Raw genomic sequence first — 15,724 nt, forward strand, 5'->3', positions numbered from 1 at the left:
ATTTCCTAAAGGGCCAGACTTTTCCCATGACCTTGCCCTTGCCTGTGTCTCTCTGCTGTCTGGAACACTGGGCTTGCATGGTTTAGTTTATCCTTCAGACTCCCCTGAAAAGTCTGTAGACATCCCTGCCCTTTGCAGCTGAGACTCTCACAGGACTCTGTTTTTTTATTTCGCTGTACTTACCTCAGACCATTCCTATATATTTCTGGGATTATTTCTTTAATATTCATCTGTTCCAGGAAGGCAGGACAAGGACCATCTGGTTTTCTCATCACAGGTCTTAGCACCTGGTCCAGCATCTGGCAACAAAATGGCTCCCCTCGAAGGTCAAATAGCATTGACAAGGTGTGTTTCCCCATGGGCAGCCTCTGACACCAACAGTCGGTGTCCACAATAATCACTAAACCCCAGATTAGCCCTGATGGGAACTTCCTAAAGAGCCCTTGTTTAGCTTGCAGTAATCACTCTGCCCACCAGGGGTCTCTTTCTCCCCATCACTGGGGCCAAAAGAACTCTGGAACACCCCTGTATCTTGACGATGGTTTTCACAGCCTTGTTGCTCTACGTGCTGTTGTGGTGTACCCCCACCTCTGCATCACCTGGGAGCTCATCAGAAATGCAGAGTCCCAGGCCCTGCCCGCAACGGGATGGATCAGAATCTGCATTCTAGCAAGGTGGTCTTGCTTAGACCACTGGCGGTCTGTGTACACATTAAATACTGAGAGGTCCTATTTCACAGGACATTTCTAATTTGAAAAACTCGGAAGAGAAAAAAACACTTCACCGAAATGGCCTTTTTCATCTGGTTCTTTCCCACCACACTCATAGAAGTACTTAGAGGTTCAGAATTTGCTTTTATTATGAATATAAAATAGACATACAACATAATATACATTTACACATTTACACTTCGCAGTCCCTTTCATCTTTTTCGAGCAGATTCAACTCTGCACGGCCCAGCGGTCCACTCCCGCCACTACACCCTACCCCTTACACTCACAACATTCTCTTCACCTTGGTACCACATGTGACTTGGTAAGAAATACCAGACCCAGGCATAAAACAATTGGCTTTACCATCCTTCTCACAGAATCCCTTTCATTCTACGGTTTCCTTTCCTGTCACGTCATGCCTTCCGTTGCCTCGAACTTCAGCATTGAAAATTCAGGAGAAAAGAGGGCTGCAATAATCACCCTTGTCTTTTAAAAACACCTTGAAATAGCTTCCATGAGCGAGGCGCACATAAGTAGACACTGACCACATTGCTCGTTAACATGGTTCAAGATCTGCGGAAAGGATCTGAAGTGTTCTATACAAATGAAGCTTTGCTCACCGAATGGATGATTGTGAAGGATCTGAGTATCAGCGGTGTCGAAGTAAATAAATAAATAAATAACCAGGAACAAATAAAAATAGAGTGTGCTTCACTAAGGGACATGTCTATACCTCTAGCCCCGTGCTTTCTCAAAACCTCATTAGGTGCAGCTTTACAACAGGTGGATAGAAGCTGGGTTTTATGACTAGTTGCTCTTCTTTGGGGCCGTGCCCTCAAAATGCCAGTGAACAACGATGAAAGAGGCGTGGTTTCCTTCAGAAGGAGGCCAGGCGACAGGTTTTGTAGGAGTTGTCCTTGAGGCTGTCAAATATTGCTTTGGTTCCATTCTGCCAGTGTAGCACCAGATCCATCGGGGTCTTCCCAGCCTAATCAAAATACATGAGGAAATTTGACTTCCAGATGGGAGGCATTTATAAATTCGCATCCTCTGTGTGTTTAATGAGGTAATGGATAGGTGTATGCTTTATTGAACTGTTTTATGCTTTCCACTATGAGTGATTTGCGGTTTATATTCAAATCAGCCCTTCACTGTTTCTCACAGTAATGCTTTTGGCATTTCAGATTAGTAATGTTTGTTGTTGTTGTTGTTGTTGTTGTTGTTGTTGTTGTTTTTCCCTGTGGGACTATCCCAGGTTTGGGTAAAAATCCCTGGTCCCTAGGTAGTAAATGGCAAGAGCATGCAAAGTCATTTTGAAATTCACAAAATGGCTCTATGCATCTTCAGGATCCTGCAGAATGGGCACGGGGAAGTGGTGGTCAACAACCAGTTCCGATCAATTTGGAAAATGATTCCCAATTGATAAAAACTGGTGGTAAGTGAGCTGCTTTGACACCCTGGCTGGTGTCCTCAGGTACCCTTCAGAGCGATTACTGCTCAGAGAGGTAGAGTTTTCACAACTGCTCAGAAGTTACATTGGGATCTCCCAGGAAATTTCATTTTTTCTTGGAGGTGACATCAACAGTGTGGAAGTAACTTTTGAGACCAAAATTCCTTGTCCCTTATGCATGTGTCTCAAGACATTTATAAAAAGGAAAACCATGTCACTTCTCAATTCTTGCCTTTAAATATGAGAAGTCTCAAATTTTTCCACCTCTATTCATTTGGAAGTCTCTCTAACTCAGAGACGGTAACTCAGACACTGGCAGCTTTGAGATGCAAATCAGTCTAGAGACCTGTTTTGTTTGGGCCCAACCAGAGTTTAGATTTTTTTTTAAAAGCTGGACATAATTGGCAACAGTTGGAAATTAGATTTCCCAACTGACTTTGTGAGCTCTCTGAAGAAATCAGAAGAATTGGTAGCATGATCCCTGTGGATCCACAGAGCAGCAATGGACTGGGCTAGGGACAAGCCCTTTAAAGTTTTGTGCACAGACTCCTGCAGCCGCCATTTAAGTAATTTAGGTGCTCTGCTGCCATGTACTTATTTGAACTAGTGGCCCTGTAACCTTGATTTTGGAACTTCCCACCTCTGTAGCATCTTCCTTGAGAAACACTCTCACAGACACGTGATGGCGGAGTTTTGGACAACAATAGAATAATGTATTGTGTGTCATTTCCAGTTCCCTTCAAGATGGTGTCCAATGGCTCACAGGTCCATTGGGCAACATCCAGCCATTGGGCCAATGACATTAATCGTTTCTGGGCGCTTATGCTGTGGTCTGATAATTCAGAACCGTTGGTATATTTTGGGCTATTCTTCCATGAGTTCCTTCAACTCTTCTCTGTTAGAATTTATCTCCTAATTTTCTAGCTACTTACACAGTCTCCCCAAATATGTACGCTATTTCTTTCTGCTGGTAGTGTCTCACTGCCTAAACGAAATCATTTTTTCTGCAGTTTCAGAGATCTCATTAAATCTCTTTTTCTGGTAATTTATTTACATTATTAGATAAGACCAATCTCACTATCAAGGGAGCCTACTATTAATCCCATCCAAGCAGTCTCTATTTACTGCTTTTATCTTTTGTTCTTATCACCGAGACAGTTTTGTGGGGTTTTTTTTTTTTTAATGATAAAATATTCCTCTCGGTCTCATAGTAACACAATAAGGGGAAGAAATTATTCACAGTATATGATGACTGGGGTTTTCTTTTCCTTCTTTGTAAAGTGATTCTCCACCAAATCTTTCAAATTATTTCTTTAGTAATTTATATCCATTCCTCTCAGAGGTATTTTTAAAGCTTATATTAGATGATGTTTGTCTGGAAATTGGGACCATGAGAAAAAGTTGGTTCTATTCCCTGGCTTGCAGATGAAGCTAAATTAACACGTACTTGTAGAAGGGACTTATACGAGCATTTTCAGGGCCTAAATATAGGAAATTATTTTGAGGGATATGCAGATAAACCAAAGTGGAGAATGGATAAAAATTATCTCAAAAATATAGGCAACAGCATGTCTAGCCTTGGAAGAAAGGGGTAGCATGGCATGCTGTTGTAAGGGGTGGGGGTGGGGGAGACTACTCAGAATTACTCCTATTAGATCTTGATTAATTTCAGTTCATTGGCTCTTGGCCACATTGACCAATGTGGAATTTTACCACTTCAGGAATGGCGTCTGTCTTTATACCTGACTACCCCAGGCCTGGCTCAGCCAGGGGTGGCCAAGGCAGATTGGGCTTGGGCTTGGGAGAGGGAACAATTTGACCTGTATTTTCAAGACCAAATTTTAAAAGAATCACCAGACACTATACCAGCGCCAAAACAGTCATGGCGGGCTACACCCATCTCTGACCAGGTGACCTTGCCAAGGTTAGCAGTGTCTTCATGGCAACGTTAGCAACGTTGTTACAGGGCATTTAAACATCAAAAGGCTGCCCCCAACCCTGAAATCCTACAGCTGTGGGACTATTTTCAAGTACATGAGATATGTTTTTGTTAAGAAGAAAGCCCCCAAGCAGGAACGGCTTAGTTCAGGTACTTACACAATTCTTGATGTTGAGGTCAGCCCCGTACATAATTAGGAGTCTGATCATCTTGTAACGGTTCAGCCTCACGGCGTCGTGCAGAGGGGTATCTCCTTCCTAGAGAAGCAGAGTCAACAGGCTAAAGGTGGACCTGAGGCCAGGAAGTGAGTCCCACAAGGGCACCTAGCTTGGGGAGGGATTCCAGATAAGTGAGGGACGAAGTTGCAGGAGGCGGAGCTTGGCCCAGGTACTCACTCGGTCTTTGGCGTTGAGGTCCGCCTCACAGGCGATGAGATGCTCTGCACACTCGTAGTGACCGGTCCTCACCGCCACGTGCAGTGCTGTGCTGAGCAACTGGGAAATTGAAGAATGCAACCGATTCGCTGGGTGCGGGGACAGAGGCCATCCCAGACCCCAAAGCATGTGGGAGGGGGACAAGTGGCCACTCTGGTGTCCCACACAGCCTGAGCTTCCAGCTGACCCAAACGGTGAGGTGGCTTTGGGAAAGAAAGGGGAAGGGGAGGAAGGTGGTGGAGGGGAGGAGCAAGAAGAGGAGGAATACCTTATCCCGAGCACTGATTTTTGCTCCTTTGTTCAGCAGCAATTTTAAGACATCCAGGTTTCCTCCGCGGCTTGCCCAGTGGATGGCTGTGGATTCAAGCTATAGCAGAAGGTAAAGGGGTGCGACTTAATGTAAAGAAGAACTGGTCAGAGGAATTAGTGCTTGGTTCTGAGGGCCAGAAATACCCGATTTGCTAAGGCATCCACGGTGACACTGGATTGTCCCCCTCTGGGTTGCTAATTCTAAGTATTGTAGCAGAAGGCTCTGGCCAGATGCATTCGCTAAACTGGACGTGTGTGGACGTGAGTGTATGCAGTCCTATGTGTGTATCTGTGTGCATGTATTTGCATCGTTAGAAAACTCAAATCTAACAAATCTTTTTTCTTTCTTTTTTTTTTTTCTTTTTGGTAAAAGCATGAAAACTACAACTTTTGGAGAATTTCCACTTGCCAGAAAGGTGCTACACACTTTCAATGGGTTGGTCCTCCCAGCAGGTGTGACTGCCCTCATGTTGCAGGTGAGCAAACCAAGTCTCCCAAATAGTCAAGTTTTTTGCCCGAGGAAACGCAGTTAGCAAGTATCAGAATAGATATTCAAACCCACATCTGCCCGGAACTTTCAGCCACTTTTGCCAAATAGACTCAGAAGTTCTAGACAAATGCATTTTAAAATTCTGGCAGAATGCAAGTAGTCCCTTCCAAGATTTTAATCTGGAGCTGTCACCTCTTCCTGTGTCCCTGTTGTTTTGTCTCATCTCTTGCTGGTTGTCTGCTGTCATCTGCACCAGCACAGCCTCTGTAACTCAGCTGCCACCGCCGGTGGTCACTGCACACTGCCCTTACTCTTAGGAGCTGCCCTCTTCCCCACTCTGGTATATTCCTGGCCTTCCAAATCACACACTCAAGAATTTGAGCGTCTTTTCATGCAAACTTTATTTATTTTTTATTGTTCTTCTGTGTGTTCGTCTTTTGGGTTCAATTTCGTTCAAGTTCTTTGGACTTTTTTTTTTTAATATCCCTTTTCCACTTTGCTATAAAGTCAAATTGAGTTGCATTTAAATAAATAAAGCCTATTCCCAGCTCAATCTGCAGTTCATGAACTATGCTGTCTGCTGGTCTTTGTAGAAATCACGGTGGTTGAGTTATTGAGGTCTGAATAGCAGCTACTTTCCATAGATGCAATTCATTCCGTAGGCAGTTTAGCCCCCAACCTCACTGATGGCATCTATCATATAAGGTGTACAGCTAGAGAATTCTGACACGTTGCTGGCAGCCACGGGGCCATGAGCAGACTGCCGTGGATAATGGAAGGACAGGGACACTGAGAGGCAAGTGCTGACTGTATTACTTCTCAGTAATGCTACTGACTTGATACTGACCCAACTCTCTGATGAGGATATTGAATTCCGTGCAGAGGCTTTCACTTCCTTCTTTTCCCTGGAACACTCCTCTGCTTTTCAGTATGTATGGAAAATACTTTCCACATGACCTAGTCCCATCTCCCAACTTCCCTTTGTATGGAGAAATGAGCTTTCGCCCTGTTCTCTCAGATCAATTTTCAATCCAATCAACCCCGGTTTTCATTGTAGGTTTTCACGAGCTTTCGTATAGTCTACTTATTTTGGCTCATTTCCAAACAAAGAAATATATTTACCATATCACGGAATTCGATCTGGGCTCCAGCTTCCATTAACTTCTCCACAATTGCCAAGTGTCCTTCTAAGCAGGCTCTGTGAAGGGCTGTCCGTTTATACTGTCAGAATAGAGATTTAAAAAGAGAGACAGCGATGCATATAAAAATGAGCATAAATCCTTCTAAGGGCTGTGGAGCTGGGGACTCCAGTGACCTAATTAATAGAAACTCGAGTGCTTCTTTTGGAATTAGAAATGTCAAATTTACTAAAATTGCAGAACTAGAACAATTATCCTACAAATGAGGTTTGAGTTTCCTACAGGTACATTTCTAAGCCCTCAGAGGTCTATGTGGAGGGATATGAATTTAAAGTTCAAAACTACCTACATGCTGACATTTCCCTTTCTTGAATTCTGTGCCTTCATTGTTTGTGTAGAATTTGCCATGCAGATCAGATGGCTTTCTTCCATCTGGGACTGTTGCTAGGTTGAATATCAAAAAGCATTCAATTCTTTTTTAAGAGATTGGGGGGAGGGTTAAGCCTCTGACTTCAGCTCAGGTCATGATCTTGTGGTTCGTGGGTTCAAGCCCCATGTCAGGCTCTGTGCTGACAGTTCAGAGCCTGGAGCCTGCTTCTGATTCTGTGTCTCCCTCTCTCTCTGTTCCTCCCCTACTCGCGCGCTCTCTCTCTCTCTCTCTCTCCCTCAAAAATAAATAAACATTAAAAAACAATTAAAAAAAAATGGAGGAGTCATTTTTAGTTCACCTCCTGAAATGATTCTCCAGCCAGGAAAGGATGCAAAAAGGAGTAGAAGAAGGCTTTGTATGAATGGATTCATAGCCTATTTGGCCTAGAACAATTGTTGGCATTATTCACTCCAGTGTGCTCTATTTACAGATAAGGAAACTGAGGTCTAGAAAAAGCAAATTAGCTGCCAAAAATCAAATAGCCAAGTAGTGAAAGAGCCACCACTTGAACTCCAGTCCACAGATTCCTTGTGTAAGGCTGATGTGTTTGGGTCCAATCAAGGATGATGCTGAGGTGCCTGGGTGGCTCAGACAGTTAAGTGTCCAACTCTCGGTTTCAGCTCAGGTCATGCATGATCTCGTGGTTTGTGAGCTCGCGCCCCATATCAGGCTCTGAGCTGACAGTGCAGAGCCTGTTTGGGAATCTCTCTCTGCCCCTCCCCCACTTGCACACATGCTCTCTCTCTCTCTCAAAATAAATAAATAAACAAAAAAGTTATTAAAAAAAAAAAAAAGATGATGCTGTTATGTATTTCTCCAAAAGGGATTCGTTGGCCCTGCCTTATTAAAAGACTATCCCAGGAATATAAAAAGTTCTAGACAAACTGAAAAAGCAGTCAGAAGTACCAAAAAAAAAGATGCAATCCACAGCGCTAATCCAGCCTCTTTTTTCTGGACTGCCGTGCTATCCTAATATGCTATCCGCATATGTGGTAACAGCTGGGGAAACTGTTTCAGGTGGATTGGTTTTTGGCATCATGTTAGCAAGGCTGAAGTTAAGCATAAGAAACACAAAATTAATGAGCTGGATTTTGCAGCGCTTTGTGTAAGCCTTACCTCATCACAGACATCTGGATTGTTCTTGTCTGACAAGAATTTTTCTACTACTGGCAGCTTATTCTCCAGGGCAGCCTTCAGGAACCTAGGTACATCCACAGGTTCCGTCTAAAGCCAAAAAAATAACGTGAGAGTTACCGCGAGCTTTCCAGCATTCGCCCAAACCCTCCACAGATATTTCTTCCCCTGTAGCATAATGCCAGACGTGTAGTACCACCAAAAGCAGACAGTCCTTACAATGATTTCAGGTTCAGGTTCCTTCACGACCGAAACTTTAGTCTTCCTGTATTTTTTCCTTTTCTTCAGCTGAATGATTATTTCAAGGTCTTCTAAATTTTCAAGCTTTGATCTTTGTTCTAGTTTTTTCTTCTTGAGCTAAAAAAGAAATCCATATTTCAAAATATGGTGAGTTCTACTGACAGGCATTCTGGTTGTGCCTAAACAAAATTGTGCAAGGTCTGAGAGAAGTATGTGAACAGTTTGAGCAAAAAAAGAGAAGAAACAAAACAACTTTAAAACTAATCTTTGATTTTGACTTAGTGACTTCTTACTCAAGTGTTTGGGGTCTAATCTTTCAGCTAATTGCCTTCACCTTCGTATCTCTTGTTTGTAGTTTTTGACTAATTGGAGATAGGATCTAGTCTATAAGTGACGATCTTGTAACCCTTTCCATAAACAAACCCCAGATTTCTGTAGACTTTTTTATTTAACTCAAAAGAATCCAACAGTAAGCGTTAAGCCCTGAAATATCAATGCCAATCTCTTTCAGGTGGCTTAGTAAGAAACCGACTGTCCTGGGACTACTGCTAACTAATGCATGCTTTTTCTGCGATTAGTAAGCGATGCAAATTCACCCAGCAACACAGAATTTGTCAACACAGATAGTAAACGCAGCCAAACAATGATTCATGGACCACAAGCCACATTACTGAGAAAAAGAGGTCTCTCTTGCTTCGGACTACCTAGACCGTGTATGACATCAGAAAGTCACTGGACATGTTTCTCTTTCCAAGTCTTTCAAGCAGAAGATGATCATAGAACAGTCTCTCATTGATTTGGAATCCAGAGGTCATAGTCTTGCTAAAGAATTAGTTCCTACAACCTGTCCTATAAAAGTGGCCTCTTTATGGATTTGAATTTGGCGGAGAAAACATCTTTGGAACGGCTGCTTTTATTTGGTTCTCTCTTTTCTCCTTCCTGCCTGGCACCTCTTTCCTCTGTCCCGTCCCCAACTTCCCATTAGTGGAATCCAGGGAATCTCCTTACCTCTGCCTCTCGCTCTTTCTCAATCTTCCACTGCTGTTCCCCCAGGCTCAGGGAGTGGGCTGGAAGTGTTTTCAGGTCCTCTTGTTTCTCTACGGTAACAGCAGCTTCATACTCCCCATCTCTGAAATCCTCGGGAAGGAACTCCCCAGTCTCTCCGCTGTTGTTCTTCTTCCCCGTAACCTATGAGGGAAGAAAACTGTAGTGTCAGAAGCAGCAAGATCTGTCCTGGAGTCATTCTTCGAAGAGGATGCTGCAGGAGGGCTCTGGTCCTCCCTGGCTGGTGACAGCCTCCTCTGTGAGATGTGCTTTCAGATCCCGGGCTGGGACACACTGCGGCAGGATTCTAGGATTACCTTCAGGTGATCGTCCTCTTTAGCTAAATCAAGGCTTAGATTAGGTTGATATGTTTAAACCCACTTTGAACCCACTCAATCCCATTTCTCCTAGGAAAACTGCCACCCCTCCATGATTATTTAAAATTCTTCCGTGATTATTTAAAATTCCTCCATTCATAATTTCTTCCAATTCCTCCATGACATTTGGCCTTGAGTTGTAAAGTTTCCAGACATATCCTCACAGTAAAACTTCTTCCCTGAGGCATCCTCATACCTGCCTGTGAATCTGCGCTTTGGTAAGAAAACCAAAGGAGAAGATAATAAATCGGAAATAGAGACCTCATTACTACCAGCTCCATTTTTCCAGTTTCACTTATTTCATCACATAAGCCAACCATTTTCCGTAGATGACATCAGAGTCCCTGCGCATCATGCCTGAATAAAAGGACATTTCTATTTTCAAATACAAATCAAGACCGAACGGATTTTCGCTGCGAAATGATAACGTGTCTTACGTACCAGCTCTTCTACCTTCATCACCATCATGTCTGCCTGAGGTTCGGTTTGTCTGTGTGTTTATTCCCCCGTGGAATGAATCCCTTGAGTCGGCCCTGCCGAGCCCCTCCACCCCGGCCAGCTTATATAGAGAGGGCTGGGTGAGATAATCTTCCAACCTGGGAACCCAAGTAACAGCCCGGCCCCCACCCGTGGCCAACTCAGAGGCAGGTGAATTTTCATTCCAGACTCAGTGTCTGGGAAGCCGAAGAGGGAGGGGATGACCAGTAACCCCACTTAATATGTGAATCAGGAAGAAATGTGAGAGGGCCATTCCTTTGGCGGTGACCACACCGCTCAGCAATGCAAGCCATCTATTTATCGAGAAGCCAGGGGACAGCTGTCTGTTGCTATTGCACCACAGCACTGCTCCTGTTCCTTCTTTGTCAGCTTTCATATGACTAACCCTATCAAGAAAATGTAAATGCCCTGCATATCACACTGCCAATAATATCTTGCTGATAACCAGACTTATCAACACTTCACTTGGGGGAAGTGTTGCTTCAGGACATCCTATTCGTGGGTAAACAGTCTGAGAGGAAAGGATCCGGGGTTCTAATGGCCCTTGTCTATATCTGTTTGGAATTCTCTGGAGTGATGTCTGGGGCTAAAAAGGCCCCATGACATGCCATCTTACCATCATTGTAAGAAATTGAAAGCATTCAGTGATGCACTTTTATTTCATGGTGTCACTGGCCATAATTAGCACATTACGTGCTCGCTGTCTTCTAAAACTGCATACTTACCGGAGCCTTTTTGATTCAGACGGTCCCAAGAAAGATTATAGGAGATCAGTATTAGCAATGGCATGGTGTCGATTAGGTCATAGAGCCGAAGTTCTCAGATGCTATCGGTAAAACACTCGCCTGTGGGAGCTTGTCAAAAATGCAGATCCCCTGGCCCCACTCCGGGCATTCTGAATTGATTTATGATGGGTCCTAGGAACCTGCATTTTTCAAAGCACCCATATAACTCTGATGCATCAGGCTTTGAGACACATCGCTAGAGGGGCAGAGAGCTTTGCTCTAGGGAGGGATGAAGAGGACCTCTGTTTCTGGCTTCTCATCTGAGGCGTTAAATCATGTAAAAATATTTAGGTCCTTTTACGGTTCAAGAAGAGATTGGGATTGTACCTTCAAAGCCATTCAGAACCTTAGTGTTTTCAGTAAGAGAAAAAAGGGGAAGAATGAGAGAAAAAGTATTAATGGAGGGGAGTATTAGGATCTATGTTGACCTTTCTGGATCCGTCACCCCTCAGACTTACCCACCCCACAAAACATGGCTGCCAGTCTCTTCTCCCCTTGATCAGCCCATGGACATTTTCTGGAACTGTCAGAATGAGACATTGACCCCCAAAGGAAAAGCAATGGTAAAGAACCCTCCTAATAACTCCCGTGTCTGTTCTGGTCCCCTAATCTTCTTTCCTAAAAGGGGTTTTACTTAAAGGAAATCTCCTGGTGTTTTCTTTGAGGTGGACACAGCTATTCCTGTCTTCATTGATTTCTTCATCTAAGTGAGAAGTGGCCATTTTAGTTTTTCCTACCATTTCTCATGGCTTTTTGTTCCTGGCTTGACCCAAACTGAGGACAGTATTAGGAGACATCTTTGGGGAAGGGCCAGGGGGTGTTTAAGGGTCTAGAATATGGAATCTCACAGCTATTTGTACCCTCAAAGTTTGAGAAAGACCAGTGCTTTCATTTTACAGAGGGTGGTGAGGCATAGAAACGTTGAGTAACTTGCTGCAGATACACAGCTGGTTGGTGGATACTGGGTTGAAGAGTTTCGATTGCATCCAATAGGAACAGAGAATCACTGAGCACAGAGCAGATTTTCAAGGAAAGTTCATACCTAGACCCACTCAGGGCCCAACCAAAACTGGTAGGTAATAGGCTCTTCAGTGTTCAGATCACTTCAAAAAAAGGCAAGCAGTGGTGGGGGGATGGCTCATCAAGCTCTGCTCTTCCTCCAGTCACTGAGTTTTCCCCTCAAGCCTGGGAAACTCCAGGAAGTCTTGAAAAGAACTTCACAGAGGCCGACAGTTGAGGACGGTTGACCGAACGGGCTGAACCTAGAGAAGGGAGCGAGCTGGGAAGATCCTCCCTTATTGTCAGGTCAGCAAAATCCCTGTTGGACCTCTCCACTCCCCTTTCCCCCATGTTGATCCAGTCAGCATTATAAACCAAGATGAGATTGTCTCTTCAAAAAGTGGTGCCAGGGGCGCGTGGGTGGCTCAGTCAATTAAACCTCCAACTCTTGATTTCAGCTCAAGTCATGATCTCACAGTTCATAGGTTGAGCCCTGCATCAGATGATTCTCTTTCTCTCAAAATAAGTAAACATTTAAAAAAAAAAAAAAAAGAAGAAATTCTAGATACATTTAGCTCCCCAATAACACATAAGACAAAATTGCATTTTCAAATCATTCCTTTTCATCAAAATTGAGAACTTCTCAATTAGAGGCAAGTTTTTAAAGAAACTCCTTCCTGTAAAAGTTCACCTAGTGGGGTAAGTTCTGAAAAGTGTATATTTGGCTGGATCGTACTCTCAAACTAGGCATAACCTTTCCTATCCAAGATGAATTAAGACAAAAAAAACTTCAAGTTAGTTCTACAATTATTTAACAACCCAGTGTCAACCATCTATGGACAGAATGAACAGGGGAATGGTTCCTGAGCTTTGCCGGAATTACCCCCATGAAACTTTTCCCCGGTTTCTGCAGAGTTTATGCATTTTGAGTGGGGCCAGAATTATAGCCCTCTTTACAGCTGGAGAAAGTGAGGCAGGGGAGCAGAGCATATACAGCATTTACTGTCACCCAGGGTTCCAAAAACTTGCCTAGACACCACCCTGGTTGTGGTGCCAGAGCTCAGCTTCAAGGCCAATTTCATGTCTCCAAATTTTTGGACACCGTACCTCTGTGTACTTCATTATACGTCTACTAAGATTTTTCTCTTATTATATTTTCTCCACTCTGTAAGTAATATATGCATGTTATTGTTAAAATTTAAAAATGACACAGAGTGTTGCTTAATTGCAGTCTCACTGAGTGTTGATTTGATACTTGATTTTTTTTCACTCGATAACATGTCTTAGGAATTGTCTTCTACCAACATAAACAAACCTATTTCATTATTTTAATCAACCGCATGGATTTCCTTGTGTGGACAGACTGTTGCTCATTTAGCCAACTCTCCCATCTATGGATATTTAGGCTGTTTTTCAAAACAGTCACTTTTATTTGCTACAATCAAAGGCATTTCATGGCACATAAAATTTTATTGTTATTAACACTCCTTGTCCTTAGAACCCCCACTTCGATACTAAAAGGAAGCACTCCAAGGACCGTGGCCAGATTCTGGCTCAGAAGACACCTTGTTCCACTGTTGCACTTATAATTGCTCATTTTGCTGTCCCTCTTTTTTAAAATTTTTTTTTCAACATTTTTTATTTATTTTTGGGACAGAGAGAGACAGAGTATGAACGGGGGAGGGGCAGAGAGAGAGGGAGACACAGAATCGGAAACAGGCTCCAGGCTCCGAGCCATCAGCCCAGAGCCTGACGCGGAGCTCGAACTCACGGACCGCGAGATCGTGACCTGGCAGAAGTCGGACGCTTAACCGACTGCGCCACCCAGGCGCCCCTTGCTGTCCCTCTTAATAGCCTTCCCAGAGCCAGCTGCTACTCACCTCCCCTGGCTCAGAGAAGTGGCTGACTTTGCCTAACTAGGAATCCAAGTATCCTTACAGCCAAGCCATGGCTCAGTTACACACTTGAAAATGCCAAAGGGAGGTCATAAAAGTGAAGCAAACAAGGTTCAAGGTTGTTTCCCTTCCACCACCAACGGGGAATGCAATCACCTGTATTTGGAAAGCTGAACAGCCTGGGGACATTTTGAGCAGGCTTGTGGTATCTGTCTTCACCTCCTCTCAAAGGACAAAGTCAAGACTAAAGTCCTCTTCTACCCAGGGCTCTGGATACAAAGTGCATGCACCCTGCTGTAAGCAACAGGGCACAAGCTTCCTTTTTGTGGGTATCGGTGGCCCCTGGCGAGAGAGGTAGGTGAGGGCTGTAGTTCTCACCGCCACACCTTAGAGCAGCTGCTTTGTTCTAGTAAATTACATGTCGCAACCCAAATTCTGCTACACACATGAATCCATGTCAACCAATAGGCTCACACAGCCACACAGACTGTTCTGCACGCTCAATGAAGCCAGCCCCATCTTAGGCCCTCATACAGCAAACAGCATACAAGGTTCAGCTGAGGCAAATGACACCGCATCCTAGCAGCACGTTTTGGCTGATTTTCTGGTGCAATCAGATGACAGAACGTTTCAGGTATGGCCCGATACACGATCTGACAGAGTCCTCGTACTCACTGTGGGGCTAGGTCTCCAAAGGCCATAACAGAACGTCTGACCCAGAGCAGCGCCATATTTAGCTGACACCTAGCAGGGTTGCTACATGCTCTTCTAGCCAAACCGCATGTCTTGAATCCTCCTTTCGATGACAAATAATCTGTACCATTTCTAATGCTAATTAACAAAGAATTCTTCAGTACTAATGAGAGGTAAAGATAGTTAAAGTGCTTGGGGTAGCCTCTTCTGGAACATGCACAGCTGATTGGCATCTTATAAATCCTAACCACAACAAGTGTAATGTGCCAGCTAGGGCACCTCAGCTATAAATTAGTATTCCCCAGTGGTTCTCAGGGCTGGGTGCATCTTAAAATTGGCTAGGAAGCTTTTAAAAGATGCTAATACCCCAGCCTCACCCCAGGTACATGAAATCTGACTCTTTGCCCTAAGATCCAGGTATTGGCATTAAAAAAAATTCTCTAGTTGATTCTAATTTCCAGCCAGCATTGAGAATACCAGCATAAGATACAGATTTCAGTGAATGTGTATGTAAATATATGTACGTAAATTCTTTTTTTTAAATAATTTAGTTAGTTAGCATATAGTGCAACAATGATTTTCCTTAATGCCCCTTACCACTTGGCCCATCCCCCCCACACACAACCCCTCCAGCAACCCTCTGTTTGTTCTTTTATGTTTTGTCCCCCTCCCTGTTTTTATATTATTTTTGCTTCCCTTCCCTTATGTTCATCTGCTTTGTATCTTAAAGTCCTCATATGAGTGAAGTCTTATCATGTTTGTCTTTCTCTGACTGATTTCACTTAGCATAATACCCTCTAGTTCTATCCACGTTGTTGCAAATGGCAAGATTTCATTCTTTTTGATTGCCGAGTCATACTCCTTTGTGTGTGTGTGTGTGTGTATATATATATATATATATATATATATATATATATATATATATATACCACATTTTCTTTACCCATTCATCCATCGATGGACATTTGGGCTCTTTCCATACTTTGTCTATTGTCAATAGTGCTGCTATAAACATTGGGTGGAGGGGTGCATGTGCCTTTTTGAGACAGCACACCTGTATCCCTTGGATACATACCTAGTAGTGCCATGCTGGGTTGTAGGATAGTTCTATTTTTAATTTTTTGAGGAACCTCCACACTGTTTTCCAGAGTGGCT

General features: G+C 43.5%; 1 protein-coding gene across 1 annotated transcript; it reads right to left on the reverse strand.

Annotated features, from left to right (window-relative positions):
• Positions 1-834: 834 nt before the first annotated feature.
• ANKRD1 (ankyrin repeat domain 1) lies at positions 835-10,355 on the reverse strand. The gene is made up of 9 exons (XM_058697137.1): positions 10,141-10,355; positions 9,287-9,466; positions 8,258-8,395; positions 8,021-8,128; positions 6,458-6,556; positions 4,805-4,903; positions 4,498-4,596; positions 4,261-4,359; positions 835-1,701 (listed from the first exon to the last, which is right to left on the reverse strand). Exons 1-9 carry the CDS (start codon positions 10,165-10,167, stop codon positions 1,591-1,593), a joined length of 960 nt encoding a protein of 319 aa, XP_058553120.1. The 5' UTR covers positions 10,168-10,355; the 3' UTR covers positions 835-1,590.
• Between the last annotated feature and the right edge of the window lie 5,369 nt (positions 10,356-15,724).

This window comes from Neofelis nebulosa, chromosome 13, assembly GCF_028018385.1.
Source record: "Neofelis nebulosa isolate mNeoNeb1 chromosome 13, mNeoNeb1.pri, whole genome shotgun sequence".
In the NCBI taxonomy this organism is placed as follows: domain Eukaryota; kingdom Metazoa; phylum Chordata; class Mammalia; order Carnivora; family Felidae; genus Neofelis; species Neofelis nebulosa.

Bases quoted from the DNA above. Each gene is read 5' to 3' on its own strand.
- ANKRD1 (XM_058697137.1), bottom strand. From the start codon at position 10,167: ATGATGGTGATGAAGGTAGAAGAGCTG. The intron at 8,396-9,286 runs GTAAGGAGATTC...TTTCTTTTTTAG, and splicing joins AGAAAGAGCGAGAGGCAGAG to CTCAAGAAGAAAAAACTAGA. The intron at 6,557-8,020 runs GTAAGGCTTACA...CTATTCTGACAG, and splicing joins ATCCAGATGTCTGTGATGAG to TATAAACGGACAGCCCTTCA.